This window comes from Acartia tonsa, chromosome 6 (assembly GCF_053477335.1).
Source record: "Acartia tonsa isolate MP-2025a chromosome 6, ASM5347733v1, whole genome shotgun sequence".
Taxonomy (NCBI): domain Eukaryota; kingdom Metazoa; phylum Arthropoda; class Copepoda; order Calanoida; family Acartiidae; genus Acartia; species Acartia tonsa.
The window spans coordinates 19,379,096-19,397,064 of NC_137265.1; the positions used below are offsets into that span (position 1 = coordinate 19,379,096).

Here is a 17,969-nt window from a genome sequence, read left to right on the forward strand (position 1 = left end):
AATTAAGTAAAATTTTTGTGAACTCGTCTGTTTACAATAAATGTTAACTGTTTTTTTTTGTGAACAAGTTTGTTTAGAAAAAAGAGTAGAGCCCCTTCGGTTCAGCAATTACTGAGATATTAAGCTTCAGACAGACAGACGGACAGACATATTTCTACTTTGTATAATAAATATATGACAAAAATGAAAAAGTTATGGCATAATGAAATTGGAAAAGTTTCAAAGGTTTCTATTTAGCCTGCAGAGATTTCATCAGGGATTTAAAAGGATAAGACAATGGACGATAATTTGATTTAATTAATGTTACACAAAGTTACCCCATCTCAATAGATTAGAATTACTGGTTGAAAAGTTTGGACACATTAACTTTGGAACACAACAAATAGAAGTACCCAAAATTTTGGAGCCAACGAATAAGATGAATGGTTATAAAAAGTTAGGGTACTAGTTTAATTTACAGTCCAATGTCCCTTCCTTATCTTAATTTCTTAGACAGGAGCCACAGATATAATTTCAGAATAGTTATTTCTTTCATCGTATTATAAACTGCTTTTCGCGGATATAGAATGTACAATTATAAGATTAAAACCAGTTTTTTAGCCCCGAGATGCCGAAGGCACGGGTTAAAAAAACTGGTTTTAATCTTATGATTGTACATTTCTAGATTCGTAGAAAACTGGATATAATACAATGCTAGACATAGTTTTTTCGTATGGATGAGAACCGGTTCTTATCCACCGGATTCGAATGAATACGAGAAAATATAATAGCAGTATTGTACATTTCTGTACAATAAATGTATAGATTTTCAAATAATATTTCTTGGAGATCACTGCAAACATAAAACTGAGTGAATCAGTAAATAAGTGAGGGAAAATATGAGAGCAACATATAAAGAAAGTACTAGATAATTATGGATACATTATTACTTGGATCTTGCACCAGATTTTCATGTTCTCTAATAAAGTAAAACACACAGCGGGCTTAAATAAAGATTCCTTCTTTCCATCTTCTTTACCCAATATCCTTCTCTTCTACTTGATGAATTAACTTACCAACAAAGAGGTTCGTAATAGCAACCTAAATTGACAAGATTCCCCCTGTCATGATAGCCTCGCATATTCTACATCCATTTAGTTAATATTTTGTAGGTAAAAAGTTAAATCTGTATTAATTCTCACAAATCCTAATCTCTAATTCTAAGTGGACCAACTTTTGAAGTTGGCAAATAATTTGCAAGATTGTCCATAAAATGTGCAAAATTTATGTATGATATACACATATACACTATACATGGATGTGTAAATCAGGATACTAAGACTTTTTATTGCTGTTTTTCCTAACAGCAATACTAAACTGGGATATAAAGGGATAAGACAATGGTCGATAAATTTATGTACATCCCCAATGACGTTACACAAAATAACCTCTTCTGTATATGATTACTATTAGTGGTTGAAATTATTTAACACTCAACTTAATGAACCAACCAATTAAAATACAATATAAGTCCCCAAAGTTGTTAATCAAATGAATAAGAAAGTGTTATCATAAAACATTGGGGTTTAGTGTAATAAATAGCCAAATTTCCCCTCAATCTCTGAATACTGAACACAGTAATAGTGTCTGACTGATTATGACGTAACAAAAAAAATTAGCCAATGAGAGGCCACTATAAATTTTACCATTGGTCAATAACGGCCTCTCATTGGCTAATTTTTTGTTTGTTACGTCATAATCAGTCAGACACTATTACTGTGTTCCTGAATACTAAACAAATCTTTTTACATTTCTAAAAACAACAAAAAAATTGAAATAATCTAGGATCCCCAGGAATATGCCAATGGACGATAAGTTGATGTACATCCTAAATTACTCTTTTATGTATTAATGTTAAGAAAATATTTTAGTTTTTTCAACCCAATCAAGTCCCCTAAGTTTATATGCCAAAAAATGTTTTTTGGAGGTTGGAAAGTATATGATTTAAAGTCCAATTTTTCCTACTATCCTGGTAATATTTCAGCTTATTATTCATTTCAAGTTTAAGATATTTCTTTGTTGTACTTTTTATGCTGAGATTTTTCAGGTGAAAAAATAAGATAATGCACAAAATAATAATGTTTGGAAAAATATCAATATGATTATCTTTTATTACAAAAGATTTTGGAAGAAATTTTTGTTTTGGTTATATTTGTGTTCTTTTATTATAAAAAAAACATTTATCTAATTTATATTTTAAAAAAATACATGGTGATATTTTCACATGAAAAAAATTTTGTCGTTAATTTAGATTGCTAACTCATTTATTGGCCAGTTCTTTCATCCAGTTGTAAAGGAGGTGACGGAGTTAAGGGGGTAGGAGAGAATCATTAATTCAGCCCGCTGCAAGTTTCTCTTTATCAGAAAACATGGAAATCTGGTGAAAGATCCAGGTAATGCTAATCCATTTTAACGTTTACAGTTTAACAGTTCAATTCTGTTTTTGCTTTGCAGAAATAAATGCGAAATTTAAAAATAATTTTGAAAATAAAAATTTGATAATTTCCTTAGATTCTTTTTCATGGAAAGGTATGCTGCACCAGGCAGACTCCATCAGGTCATGAGTCTTGTATTGCACATAGTTCACCTGAATAAATAATTCAAAATATTCATGGAAAGGAATACTGCACCAGGCAGACTCCATCAGGTCATGAGTCTTATACTGCACATAGTTCACCTGAACAATTCAAATATATAGGACTTGCGGATACGCTTCTAATTGTGGGGGGGGGGGGGGGGAGGAAGTCGACCCCTTCTCTCAACTTTAAAATACGTTTTAAAAAAAAGTTTTAAAAATGTTTGGGGGTTGATTTCTCTTTGGTGGTTGGTGATAGCTCCCCTAAAATAGTTATAAATCTTTCCTGGACCTATGAGAAGCTAAACTGTAAAGGGTAACAGAGATTCTTCGGCACAGATATACAGACACACACAGATCCTGTTACTTTTCTATGCGGATTTCCTTGACAACTTTGCATTTCATAGTAAAAGAGCAGGTTTTGCAAAAGAAAAATATAAGAGTTTTAGTGCAATTTATGAATTCTATAAAGATTATCTTTAAAATTCTAATGAACGGTTACAGTTTTTGCTGGTGCTCGGCTGTTCCCACACAAACTATCCATCTTCTCGGAATTTATTTTTTGGTAAACAAGCGGGTTTAAAGTTGAGGCTTATACGCGGCTGTCAAACCCTAGTTTAATCATTCATCCTGTTATTGTTGTTCTATTTTAAAGGATTAAAAACAAAAATGAATTCAATTTAATTAAATCCAATAGTACATCTTTCTAGTTATTTTTAATAAAGGGAAAACAAACTAAACTTTTATTTTTCAATAGAACGTAATTAATCTTTTGTAGTATGGCTTCTAAATCGATTATTATTAGCTGCATTAGAACCGGTACTCAGCCATACTGAATAATCATGTATTGCATCGCATTTCAGACCATTATCCACTAATATTAAAAAAATCATAAAATTGATAATAGTTTTGTTAGCCCGGGCACATGGCCTCGTTGTAGCTAACAAATCTTATAATTTCTCATTTTAATCTCCGCGGAAAGCTGTCTATAATACGATGCGAATAATAACTACAACCAAAAATAACTTTACCTTTGTAAAATATGCCCAGGGAGTAGCTGATATAAAAGCACCTAAAACACAGTAGATATTTAAAGTATAGACATATAATCCAGATAACTACCTGGATCCAGTGTTGGGGACCTTTTTCGTCTGCTAGATTTATTGCTCTTTTGTAGGGACTTGGCTGTTATAATATTTCCAACGCTATTGTCTGATGTTTAAAGTCCCAATGAAAAGTCACCACAGGGTCCACGAGGTGGGTACATACAGTTATTTAACCCTTTCCCTCTCTATTGTTTTACTTTAATGTTTAGATCTTCTTTCACTTATTGGCGTTATCCTCTTTGATTTGAGTACTCAACCCCCCCCCCCCCCCCCCACCCTGACAGAGAACAACTATTTTAGGTTAGGTTATAGGCTAGGGAGCCGAGCGCTGCGGCCAGAGTTCATAGTTCTGTCGGGGATAGATCTCAAATTTTCAAAATTGAAAAAAAATTCTAAGAGGATATTACCCAATTATTTAGATCAATAGGAACAATTCGGACATATATTTGGTTAGATAGTTACGCATTTTAGTACGGAAGGGAAATTATTTATTCATTTAACTCCCATATTAAGTTAGCTATAAAAAAGCAGAATGATAAAGTTTTTTTCAATCGTATTATTATATTAAATCAAATGGGACTAAATATAAACAAAATCTTCGTTAATTAAAAAACCTTTCAGTTGATAAGGACTAAGTGAGATGCTTTGAAGGTGAACAAAAGCTAACCCAAGTTTTGTCTTTGCCGAGTCAACCCCCACCAAAAGGGCCACAGTGACATTGATAAGAGAAAAAGTGTTCACCTTGAAAGCATCCCACTCTAATTAAGCATATTTAGCAATAAATGTATTTAAAACAAGGATGACAACATCCATAAGTAGCGAAGCACAAACAATTAAATAAGAATTTAGATATTAGTTGTCAAAAGCATGTATAATAGAAAAAATCACGAAAACATTTCAACATTTTTTTTAAATTTCTTAATATTTATATTTTAGTACTATGATAAACTGACTGATGGTTAAAGTAAATTGCATAGTGTATGCTCAAAACAACGGGAAATTTAATTTTGATATGTTTAACTACAAAAATTTAAAAAAACGGACCATAAACACCAAAGATATTAACCCTTTACAGTCGGGCCCCTTGCCGCACCTTAATCAGTCGGGGGGGGGGGGGGCGTTCAACGCCCCCCCCTATTATCTCAGTTCCTATTAGAGCTAGAGGGCTAAAAAATTTTGTGCAAGTCCCCTGTGTTATGATGAATTTTCGACCTTAAGTAAGTCAAGGTCAATTTTCGCTTCCTTCACCCTTTTATTTAACAACCTTTGTTTTTAGGTCCTTTTTTACTTAAAAATTTCAAACGGCTGTAATTTTTTTATTTTTGAAGCTAGAAGAAAATTTTTTTTGCAGAAAATATTTATTTTTATGTCAATTTTATGTTTGAAATATCAAAACATAAATTTCAGCGGCCGCAGCTGTAATTGGCAGCTGCCAGCCGCCGCAGTCGGCGGTCGGCGGAAAACGGCGGCGGATCTTTATGAAATTTTAATACATTATGTAGACATGTAAGAAAAGCTTAAGTTTAAAATTTGAAGTCTCTAAGTCAAAAATTGCGGCCACAGGAGCCTTTTAAAGATTTCTGGAGACCTGGAGGATCAGAACCTGCAGGATCATACCTGGAACCTAAAATTGACTTGAACACCTGTATTTAATATGAGGATGTACTACTAGAGGATATTTTAGTATTTTGGTAAGATAAAATGCTTTGTTTAAGTCAAAAAAATATTTTTGATCTTTACCTGGATGACCCTGCCAGGTTTGCTGGCATCCTGTGCCCGCCAGGATAGAGATATTCAAAAAATTCCAACTCTCAGTTATGTGTCATACCCAAACTTAAAAAGTCAAGCATTATGGGCTCTTTATCTTTCACACACAGAAAATGAGATAGAAAAAACCGGATGGGGGGGCGTTCAACGCCCCCCCCCCCGACCGTTAAGGGTTAAGAAAAATGTAAAAAATATGAAAATAGCCAAAAACCTGAAAAAAGGCAATTCTGACCGTCATAGTTGTTTTCTTTAAACGATAGAAAATTTAATTTTGATATCTATAACTGAAAAAATTTTGGAAATCGGACCATAAACACCAAAGGTATGGAATAAAATGTGAAAAATTCAAAAATAGCTTAAAACCGGCTTAAAGACAGTCTGACCATCACAGTTGTTTTCTTAAATCGACAGGAAATTCAATTTTGATATCTTTAACTGAAAAAATTTTGGAAATCGGACCATAAACACCAAAGGTATGAAAGAAAATGTGAAAAATACAAAAATAGCCTAAAACCTGCTTAAAGATAGTCTGACCGTCATAGTTGTTTTCTTAAATCGACAGGAAATTAAATTTTGATATCTTTAACTGAAAAAATTTTGGAAATCGGACCATAAACACCAAAGATATGTAGAAAAATATGAAAAACACAAAAATAGCCTAAAACCTGCTAAAAAGCGGTCCGACCGCCATTGATGTTTCATGGTTAATTGTGCTCCTTAATAATAGGAATGTTGTCAAAAAATTTTAGCCTTTTATCTTTTATAGGAGCCGAGAAATTTACGTTTCTCCCAAACTAAGACGGACAGACGGACAGACGGACATTTCAAATTATAGAGTAGCTTCGCTACTAATAAGGTAAAGGTTTATTAGACAGAAAAGCTCAATAAAACATGTTTATATAACAAAATTAAAATATAAGATCTTGTATTTCTAAAATTTAATACCATCAAATTAAAGCTTCCTAATTTCTAGTTATTATAATTCTGTCTGGGATAAAATCTATTTTGTACATTCTCTGCAAAATTTAATTTATCTTTAAAATCTAAAATTCTTTTTTTAAACAAATAACTTTGGCCCCTTGGTCAAGAGAATTTTCCACGAGTATTAAAATAAAAATCATAATGTTAATGTAAGTTTTTCAAAACTTAGTTTTAGCTTACAATTTATTATTTTAATATCTGCGGAAGGCTGTCTATACTACAATGCGATAAATAACTTCGGAATTATATGAGTACACAAAAAATACAAATCTACCAATTCAAAACCTGTCTGAAATAGTCCAATATATCCCGAGGTCCTAATTTGTACAATCATACACTCACACATCCAGGTACTTCAATATAAGAAAAACATATTTAAATGTTAAGATATATGCAAGAAGAGATGTGTATTTGTTGGCAATTGGATAAGAAAATGATTTGGTGCCTAATTGCTGCAAATTCAAACCATTAATTTTCTCAACACAAAGAAACGGATCGGTAAATTGCCATTATAAAATATTTGTTTACCTTTATGCTAACGATTTTATTAGACCAACAAAAACCTATATTGTAAACTCATAATAAGAATAGTTTTTAGTTTGAACAGAAAGCATTTTTTTATAAACTACAACTTCTACCAAATGTCATTTAGTAAAAAACAGTGATTTGCAGAGGGATCTAAAGGGATAAGACAATGGCCTATGCATGTACATCCCTAATAATTACAATTAGTGGTTGGACACTCAACTTAACGAACCAACCAATCAAAATTCAAGAAAAGTCACAAAAGTTGTTGAGCCAATTACGCCATTTTAAACAAACTTTCCATGGTATTAATCCAATCAATTAAAGTAAAATATTATAGGAACTACCATTTCAGAAATCTATGCACCATTGAAGAAAGTTTTATTCCTATTTTAGAAAGACTCTTATTTACATAAATGTAAAATTGGTTTCCATTACTTATATGAATATTCAGATGAAACAAATATAAAATCTTAAACTCTATCTAGTGTGCTCTGCACTGTTTATAATTTGAATTAGTCTACAAAATATTACAAAATGTTTAAAAATGAATACATTAGGGCTCGGCATCTGCGCATAAGCCTCAAATTTAAAACCCACTAGTTTGACAAAATATGGATTGTATGTTTAGGATCTAGACATCAAGCTGAATTTTAAAGCTATAATATGACGAATTCAGTGAGGTTTACACGCGGCTACCGAGCCATGGAATACATGTTTGAATGTCTATCTATATATTTAATCACATTTTCCAATGAATTTCTTATTCACAGGGAAGCTTTTAGTCTGCAATATTTTTTTTTTTTTTTTTTTTTTTTGGGGGGGGGAGAGAGATACTTAAACCATCTACGATTATCGGTGCTCTCACACAAAGTACCCCTACCCCAAAATTTTTAAATAAATTGAAAACAACCGAGGGGGGAATTCTTTTTGTTTATCAATTCAGGAGATTTTAGTTATATAGGGTACGGGTTAGCCCCAGAGGGTACATTTTATGAAAGTAAAATGTATACCTGTCCAAACAGCTCCAACTATCCGCTTAGCCTTCCCTGTAGTTGATCTGGCACTCGAACAAAGTGGATGACAAATAGCTAAATACCTGAAACAAGAACGTTAATATTAGCGGAGCCATCATTATCATTCTTACTGGTAAGTACACTCACAGTATACGGTGAATAGCGGGGAAATCAAAGCTTTTTGTAAGCTTAACGTTTAGCTGGATGATTGTCTCTTCTTATAATAGCAACCTACCTGTTTAGTAAAATTTTTAGCACATTTACTAAACTATCGGCTAATGCGATGCTGACTCGCGACTGCAGATCCATGATACAAAGAGGTTAATTTTTTCGCTTAATTTCGCAAAGTTGGGTGTTGGGTTGTAGTCAAATGTTCTTATTAATTCAAACTTTTTTTAATTATGAACCATTTCATATATATATACATTTGGTTATAATTAAGACTATTTTGTCGTAATGAGATCACTATAACACTTGACTAGAAATGGACTGACATATAGACAGACCCTAATCTTAATATAATAAGCGCTGAAAGAAAAAAAATATTTTATTCTAAAAAACTGTGTGTTAATTAGTAATATTAAGAAACAAAATTATTTTTCTTTGTTTAAATTTGAAGGATTTTAAGTATATTAAAGAAAGATTTTATATACATTATAAAACTTAATTAGATTATTGTGTAGGTTGATTATCTTGTTACATTTTGATAAAATATTTATTGTAAGCATGATTATATAATAATTTTATTTTCCATTAAAATCTTAGAATTCTACAAATTTACTTTTTTGGCCAAAAAAAAAATTTCATGTCGTTAAGGTGTAAAAGCTAATCAAATTCCAAAATTTTAAATGTTAACTAATATATATTCTTTATTAATTTTTTTTTGCTGATGAAGTAATAACGTCTGGCGATTTCTTTCAAAGTCTCCGAGAGATAAGAGCCCCCCTATCCCATTATTTTTTGTTGGAAATTGTGAATGGGGGTGTAATGGGGGTTTTAGTTTTACCTTTGGTTGGGTTAATTTGGGTTACGGCACCACAGGGCTACTCTATAATTAACTTTATCTGTCCGTTAGTCAGTCTGAAGGGAAAATGTGATTGGCTCGGCTGCTATCAAATATAGAGAGCTGGATTTTTTAGTAGAGATTTCTATCACATAAGCACATCTAATCTATACATTGCTTTGTCCGTCTGTGTGTCGGTTATGCTTTAAGAGACATGAACGTTATTCTTTAAAGATTTCGTGATTTTCTAGGCATTTTTTGCATATATCTAATAATCTTTGTTGTGAGAACTAAACATCTGCTCTGTAACTCACTTTTTCTGTTTGTTCATCCAAAAATTTGTTTGGGCTTCGCTACTTATGGATGTTGTCATCCTTGTTCTTGTTAATTAAATACTGCCTAAAATTTATTATATTTTTAATTACTACTTCGAATTATAGAAAGCTATATACGCTACCTCTGAACATAATTATTCTTTCAAAATATTGGAGAGAACCAAGTTCTTTTGTACGATTATGAAATTTAAATTCATACTATTAAAAATAAAAAGCCTTTCATATGCATTCAACATTTCATTAAACATTTAAACAGGGCTCGTCAACCAATTATGTATTCAGCAGGTTATTGGACTGCTAGCCGCAACCAAAAATGCTAATCTAATGCAGTAAACACCTCTGCAGTTTTGCAACTTGTAGGCGGAATTACAGCAGGTAAACACAACAGATTTATCATTACATGGATCTTACACCAGACAGATGATCTGATCATGTACTCTAATAAAGTGAAATTTGTAAATCGCAAAAATAACGATCCCCTCCATCCACATCCTTTACCCCATCCCCTCTCCTCCTCCCAATGGATTAACGAACTGACCAAAATAGGATGTTCATGTTAACAACCCTGTCATAATACACACATATGTTCTATATCCATTGCATTGTAATAACACTTTCAACGAAAAGTACCATTGTGGTATGCGGCAGCTCTGGACCATGCAGAAACCAAGACATTATAGTGATGCTACGCACCTAGCTAAATCCTGTTATTCTACAATTATAAAGCCACCTGAAAATATGTCAGATAACGGTACTGATTTCATCTCTCAGTTGTCCTGCAAATGGAGGGAGGGGTGTTACCCCTCCCTCTCCCATCTTAAGCACCGGAACCTTCCCCTTCAACCACCAAGTTATCAGCACCACCTCAACCCTGAGGATAAAGGATCTAAACCTGCCCTCACCTGATAGAATCACCCCCACACAGACTGTTGTTGTCACAAGTAATCATCAAACCTTCCCTCTTCAGTACCCAGACCTACCACTCAACCCCTCTATGCTTATCTACCTATTGTGCTGCTCCATGGGCTATCCTGCCTGCCCCAGACAGGGATAGCCATCTACCTAACCATTGCAATTATCTATGTTTTACTGTATGATTTATCTTTAACTATCTTTATTCCTAATCCACATGTATTTATATTATGGTTAACTGTATTCTTAATTCCCCCCACCCTTTCCAGGGATGGGGAATCATGATTGCCCAAACTGACTATTGTATATGTATTATAATGCTTTTATGTTATGATCATTTATTTCCTATCCATGTAGTTATTGTTTGTTGTATATAGCTTTAGTATCCTTTAAACCTCCAATAAAGTGACAACTGAAATAGATGTTGATTCTTGTCTAGTGAATGCTAGAGAAGCGTAGCTTCTCTATAGTAAGGTGTCCACGTCTGTTCACACTGCCGTAGTCTTTATTCGAACTCTGGTGTCTGCCATTTACCCTAGGCGGATACCACAACTTTTGGTGACAGCTGTGTGAGATTACGGCGAACCACAAGTGTAGAGCAGACGCGCATCTGAGGCTAAGGTACTCCCAGCAGTGAAACTGGCAAAACTGACACAAGCAACCTGAATTACCCACCCTGGACAGCAAGTCTAACTCTGCATCCGGCAGTTGTGGAAGTGAAACTTGACGAAGAACCGCGAGAAGCGCCGACATCTAACGGAGAATTGAGCGCTCAAAAGGCTGAAACAGGCCTGCGGACCGGCTGAAACAAGCCAAATAAGTGTAAACGGCTGAAAATAGGCCAATTTTACTGCAAGAGATAGCAGGATCCGAACCAGTGGCGCTAGCAGGACGGGACATTCCCTGCCGCCATCAGCTGGATTTGGATAAGCGGCGCTAGCAGGACGGGACATTCCCTGCCGCCGATAGGCTGAAACACGCCACATAGCTGCAAGCGGCGCTAGCAGGACGGGACATTCCCTGCCGCCGATAGGCTGAAACACGCCACATAGCTGCAAGCTGCGAGCCAACATACGAGTGTAGTGCACCAGAACAGAGAAAAACTACGTCAACTCCAAGTATCCTGAGAGGCTACAACGCAGCCACCCATCTAGAAAAACAGATATTAGGTCACATTGCAGGGATTACCACCCTGGTGTGATGGCTAAACAATAGATTTATGAGCAAAGCTTGGCAAACAAATTGTTGTGTTGTGATAAATCTAAAAATAGAACAGGCTTGGATTTATTGTGTATTGTGATAACAGCTAAAAATAGAACAGGGTTAGTAAACAAATCTGTTATGCAATTGTGATAAGGACAAAAATAGAAGCTAGATGTAATATAATAAAGACCCTGATATACAATCAAATCACCTCAAGCCTATAGCACAACAACAATACACCCCTTATTCCAAGGGAAAGGGAGGAGCCCCTCTCCATTGAAGGCAAATACAATCAGGGTGATATAATAGATAAGCCTAGGATTAAGAAGAAAAGGCACTATTACACCAGCACACAGTTACCCCCCTCCCTCACAGGGGGAACGGACGGAGTTACCCCCGTCCCCTCACGCGCTCCCCCCCTACCCACACTAGACTAAGTCCGTCTGTAGTGTGGGGCTAGCGACCGGGAACACAAAGCGCCATTCACGGGTAGCGCAACAGAGTGCGGAAAATATCATAAGTTCAACGGACAAAGCGGACCAACGAGAGAGCGAGTTGAGGGACAAGTGCGCGTTTTATCTGTGTGCGCGGATTGACGGTGCGTAAGCGCGCTGCACGGAAAGGAGATTTCACGCACACACACACACACACACACACACACAGGAGAGGGGCCACTCTATAGCCTACAACAGAGATATTTTTTTAGGAGAAAAACTTGCAAGCTCCTCCCTCCCTGTCTACAGTGTGATAAGGAAAACTAAACCAGTTCCTTAAACCCGCTCAGACCCTCAACATCTCCTAGCCCTGCCAACCCTACTTCAAAGCTGAGTGGTTAGTGAAACAAATATATGTATATATAAGTACCCAAGTGATAAATAATGTTGTTTTTTTTGTATCATGGGTACAAGCAAGTGAATACTAACCTCACCAAACAACACTGGAAACTGATATGGTAACTGAACGAAAGTACGCCCACCCTGTGGACATAGCCTGACTTGCTGCCCCACACTGGGCAGTGGTGGTGTGTACCTGGACCATCGACCCTCATAGTTGTGAACTATATACAGCGGAAGCGTGATTTTTTTGGAGCAAGGAGGAAAAGCTAGCTAGCTCTGGGGATATTCCTATACACGTATATATATATATATGGGCGTGTAGCCATGTATATATATAGATAGCCTACCTATCCATATATCTACTAGCGGATACGCTCCTAGAGACATCTGTGGATGCCTAACATATTCCCTGTTACCTTTAAGCTAAGATCCGCTGGTCACCACAGAAATCAAGAGCTATACTGGAAAGGAGAACAACCCAGGCTCAACAGTTAAACAAGACGCTGGCACCAACAGACCAACCCCCTGCTACTTATCATGGGGGCGCGCCAGCCACAGAAACTCTTGAGCCAGGAGGACCGAGCCTACGGCTACGTGGACTACCACCCTAATTACACAGCTATAGTATTTATACTAGGGGTGAGCCGGCTCGAACCTCCTTGCGGCGCGGCTACTCTACTCTGCTTCTATATCTACAAGATACTACTTCTGTTATTACTTTGGCCTACTGTGTTGAGTACAGTGAACATCAAACACATGCCAGGTCACAGACCCCTGGTCCCTGAGATGCCCTTGTCTGGAAGGGTGACTGAATGTCCGCTGCACAGCTCCTGTTCAGTTGGTGCTCAACGCACGAGAAATAGCAATACTGGACTGGGGATTGCTGAACCTGTAGGTGTCCTCCTGGGGGTGTTGAACGATGCAACTGAGCCTAATGAGAAGGTGACAAGCTTCAGAGACTTAGTGGCCAGCCCCAAGATGGACACTACCACCAGAACTGAGACTCCAACGGGGCCCAGCCCTAGGGCCAGTACCACCTGTTTCTGGGGTGGAAAGGTCCTCCCTGGCGCTGGCCTCACCAAGCTGGAGGATGGGGAGCTGTCCCAGGGGAATAGGCTCTTCACCCAGATGCCCGACGCGTACCTGGGGGTGGGGGAGCCGCCACCCAAGCCTCCCTGGGAGCCCCCAGGCATGGAACGACTGGGGACTGGCCTAAGGATGGGGACTGGTGACCTGCTGCAGTGGAAGACTTTACCCAGCACGGAGGGAGCAGGGTTGACCAGCAGCAGTGAGGCTGTTCCCCCACACTCCAAGACCAGATGCCGCTACTCTGTTGAACCACTGCACATGTCCCAGCCAAGTTCCCCCATGCTGCTGAAGATGGAGGCCCACCAGGATGCAGAGCTCCAACCAGGGAAGTCAATAAGAAGGCCACCCCTTGCCAAAACCAGAACCACCGCAGGGGCTCCCCACCAGCAGCTGACGGAGCCTGGCAGGGACGCAATACCAGCTGGCGACTCTGGCCCAACTCAGGTGGCTACCAACAGTCTGCTGACAGTCCGGAATACAGTTCAGGCTACCATCAGTATGGCATCTTCTGGGCCTTGCTGGTCCACCTGTGGGTACCTGTCCACACACTGGCCACAGGTACCCCCCAGAGATCATAGCCCCCTTTCCGACTGGCACCATCAACGGCCTTTGCTACCAACCACCTGGCATACCCAGAGGCAGGATCCCTCATGTGGAGAAGCACCTGCAGAAGCTAAGGCCGAGGCTGGCCTCGCCACCCAGGGGAGGAGAGCCGCTGTTGGATGGAAGGAACCTGTGTGTATGGGGAGGAGGCTGAATGTAACCAAGGAGCCACCACAAGCAGCCCAGCACCGCCTGACCCCTAGTAGGGGAGACCCTGTTTGTCAGCTGGTGCCCCAACTGGAGGAGGAGAGACCTGGCAGGTTGATACACCCTGGGGAAGCCGGCCTGATGGGACCCAGCTGGACGAAGGGGCGCTGCCGCTTCAACGGCCACACAGCCGCCAAGTGTAGAACCGGTTGGGACCGGGCAATGAAGAAACACCAGGCCGCCCAACAACCTGCATGCAACCAGTCTGCCACCCAGGTCCACCTGGAGGGAGATGCCCAGCCGTCACCCCAACTAGCTGCCGCCGCTGGGGCCGCGGCTACCCAGGAGTCTGTGTCTCAGATTGGGACCATGGTGGCCAGGATCAACGTGCTGGGAGGAGCGGCTGAACCCAACCGGGTTGGCCTGGACCTCAGCCGCAACCACAGGGGACCGGTGTCCGTAACCCCTGTCACCCCCAGCAAGAGCCGAGGGGCGCTACCCAGCGCCACCGGGACGGTGTACGAGGAGGCCCTGGCGGCCGCCAAGTGGGAGAGGCAAGAGGCGCTAGCCAGCGAGTCTGAGTCGATGTATGGGACGCCAACCGGCGTCGCCACCTGGAAGGAACGAGAGGTGCTTCCCTGCACCACCAAGCTGATGTCTGGGGCGACAACCGTCGCCGCCACCTGTGAAGACTGGGGGGTGCTATCCAGCGCCCCACGCTGGTGCCTGGGGCGACAACCGTCGCCGCCACCGAGAGACCTGGACCCCTGTGAAGACTGGGGGGTGCTATCCAGCGCCCCCACACTGGTGCCTGGGGCGACAACCGTCGCCGCCACCGAGATACCTGGACCCCGGAATGAGCCCGCAGCCCCAGAGGAAGGGGTGACACCCGTCACCCCCAGCCAGCCAGAGCCCCCAGCCAGCAGGGAGAGTCCAGCTGTCCCTCACCCTCAACTGCATCCAGCTGTCTACCTCCCTCAACCAAGCCAGGGTAATTGTATTGCACTGGTGTACCAGGAAGTTTGGGCTGGGCCAAACTTGCCTGCGCCCCCTGCATCTGCCCCAGGAGCCAGGGTATCAGCCATTACCAGCCAAACTGAAGAAGCTTTGACCGCTGCCTGGGGAGTAACACAACTAGATGCGCCAAGTGCCGAGCCTAACCATAGAAGTAGAGGATCCCCAACAATTATGTCTACCCAAGATGGAGACAATGTGCCTGGACCCCTTCAGGCTAGGGGAGGAAATCCGGAGCCTTGTGCCTCCAGTCCACCAGCAGCAGTGTCCGTGGATGGGCCTGTCTCCCAGCCAACTAGAGCGGAGCCACCCTTGCAGATCCAAGACAGCCTCCGGCATAAAGGATGGACTGTTACCTTTCCCTACCCCGCAGGTCGGACTGCCATGCACCACCCTGCCAATGTCCAGAATGAGCCTGAAGGAGGCAACGCTCCTACAGTATGGCAACCACCACCTGCCCGCGTTGACAGAGACCCTGGAAGCCGAATGAACCTGACCAGCCCCGAGGGCGAAGAAACTGCGCCTGCATCCAGTAGCCAGCCTGCCAGCAGCAAGGTGACCAACACGATGGAGACCACCAGCCCAGTGGAGAAACCTGAAGAGGTGTATACCAGGCGGCTGTTGGTCCAAGCCCCCTCATGTGCTGTGCCACCCCTGGAGGTTGCCAGGGTGGCCTCAGAGGTACACATCCAACGGCCAGAATATCCAACAGGACCAGCTACTCCAGCAGATATAGCCGATTCCGTTAGACCTGGGGAGGGCTGGAGTCCACCACCGTCCAGCAACTGGTATCCTGGCGGACCCATTCCACAAGGACAACAAACTGAAGGCCGCAACCACTGTCAGAAGTCTGGCGGTGCAGACAACCCCTCCAGCCTTCCGAGGGGAGAGTTGTGGTATGCGGCAGCTCTGGACCATGCAGAAACCAAGACATTATAGTGATGCTACGCACCTAGCTAAATCCTGTTATTCTACAATTATAAAGCCACCTGAAAATATGTCAGATAACGGTACTGATTTCATCTCACAGTTGTCCTGCAAATGGAGGGAGGGGTGTTACCCCTCCCTCTCCCATCTTAAGCACCGGAACCTTCCCCTTCAACCACCAAGTTATCAGCACCACCTCAACCCTGAGGATAAAGGATCTAAACCTGCCCTCACCTGATAGAATCACCCCCACACAGACTGTTGTTGTCACAAGTAATCATCAAACCTTCCCTCTTCAGTACCCAGACCTACCACTCAACCCCTCTATGCTTATCTACCTATTGTGCTGCTCCATGGGCTATCCTGCCTGCCCCAGACAGGGATAGCCATCTACCTAACCATTGCAATTATCTATGTTTTACTGTATGATTTATCTTTAACTATCTTTATTCCTAATCCACATGTATTTATATTATGGTTAACTGTATTCTTAATTCCCCCCACCCTTTCCAGGGATGGGGAATCATGATTGCCCAAACTGACTATTGTATATGTATTATAATGCTTTTATGTTATGATCATTTATTTCCTATCCATGTAGTTATTGTTTGTTGTATATAGCTTTAGTATCCTTTAAACCTCCAATAAAGTGACAACTGAAATAGATGTTGATTCTTGTCTAGTGAATGCTAGAGAAGCGTAGCTTCTCTATAGTAAGGTGTCCACGTCTGTTCACACTGCCGTAGTCTTTATTCGAACTCTGGTGTCTGCCATTTACCCTAGGCGGATACCACACCATAAAAAAAACTTTTAAATTATCGTATTTTCTATACCTTTTTTGTAAGGTTATGCTTATTTGTGGCCATCCACTTTTTGCATGAGCTACTCTAAAAATGAGCGATTACTAGGTGGATAATTTTATTTCGAACCTACTAAGCGTAAAATCCAATCCTGCTTGGATGCTTTATTTTTTGAAAAGTGGTATTGTGATATTTGGGTCAGGTTTAGACTTCCAACTGATTTTTAAAATTGTAAAAAGTTAATTTTCCTAAAGCCTACAAGCGGCTGACGCGCGGCTGCTAAGCCCTTCTTTCTAATGCATTTTAAATTCGGTTAATAACGAACTCCACTTGAATTTTATATGAAAAGTTGAAAAAAAAACTCTTTCATATGGTATTTATGTAAGGCAACAAGGCTGTAAACGGTTGTAGTAGCGTGGATACACATTGACACAATTGGATTAATTGATATAGAATATACTTAGATATTTTGACAGGTTGAAAATTCCATCAGTTTCCATTAGAACCGAGGAAGAGAATGCCTAGTTTACTAAAACTAGTATTAGTTTAATGATTTTTAATATGGCTGAGAACCAGTTTTAATCCAGCGACCCGACTAGGCACTCTGAGAGAGATCGTCCAATGTTTTTTATGGCTTCTAGATACAAGTAAAAAATTTCTGATCAAAAAGTACTTTCTTAAAAATTTAGCTTACATAAAAGTTAAGGGCATCACATAAGAGGTACTTCCAACTTTGATTGACACTTTTGTAACAAAAAAATGTCCAATACTCTTACAGATATAGGGATATGAAATATTTTTCCATAATTTTTTCTCAAATCAAGTAATGAAAAAAAGACCAGACCAATATGACTTTGTTATTGCACCAGATTCTCACTTACTCTAATAAAATGGTCCTTCAAAATGGCTAATATAACGATAACTTACACCACTTTTACCCTCCCCTACTACCGGAGGAACGTACAGACCAGTAAATGAGCACTATTGTAGCAACCTAAATTGAAGACAAAATTTCCCCTGTAATAATATCCACTTATTTTATACTATATTCATTCCAATATAAACAACCCCTTAAATAGTGGATGTAAATA

At 39.8% G+C, this 17,969-nt stretch overlaps 1 protein-coding gene across 1 annotated transcript in view; it reads right to left on the reverse strand.

Annotated features, from left to right (window-relative positions):
* Positions 1–2,470: 2,470 nt before the first annotated feature.
* LOC145323007 (neuropeptides capa receptor-like) overlaps positions 2,471–17,969 on the reverse strand; it is a 39,245-nt gene continuing 23,746 nt past the window's right edge. The window contains exons 7-9 of the mRNA XM_080165394.1: positions 8,007–8,092; positions 3,646–3,686; positions 2,471–2,626 (exon numbers count right to left, since the gene is read on the reverse strand). Coding sequence (XP_080021520.1) covers positions 2,471–2,626; positions 3,646–3,686; positions 8,007–8,092 — 283 coding nt within the window. The remainder of the gene's footprint in view (positions 2,627–3,645; positions 3,687–8,006; positions 8,093–17,969) is intronic.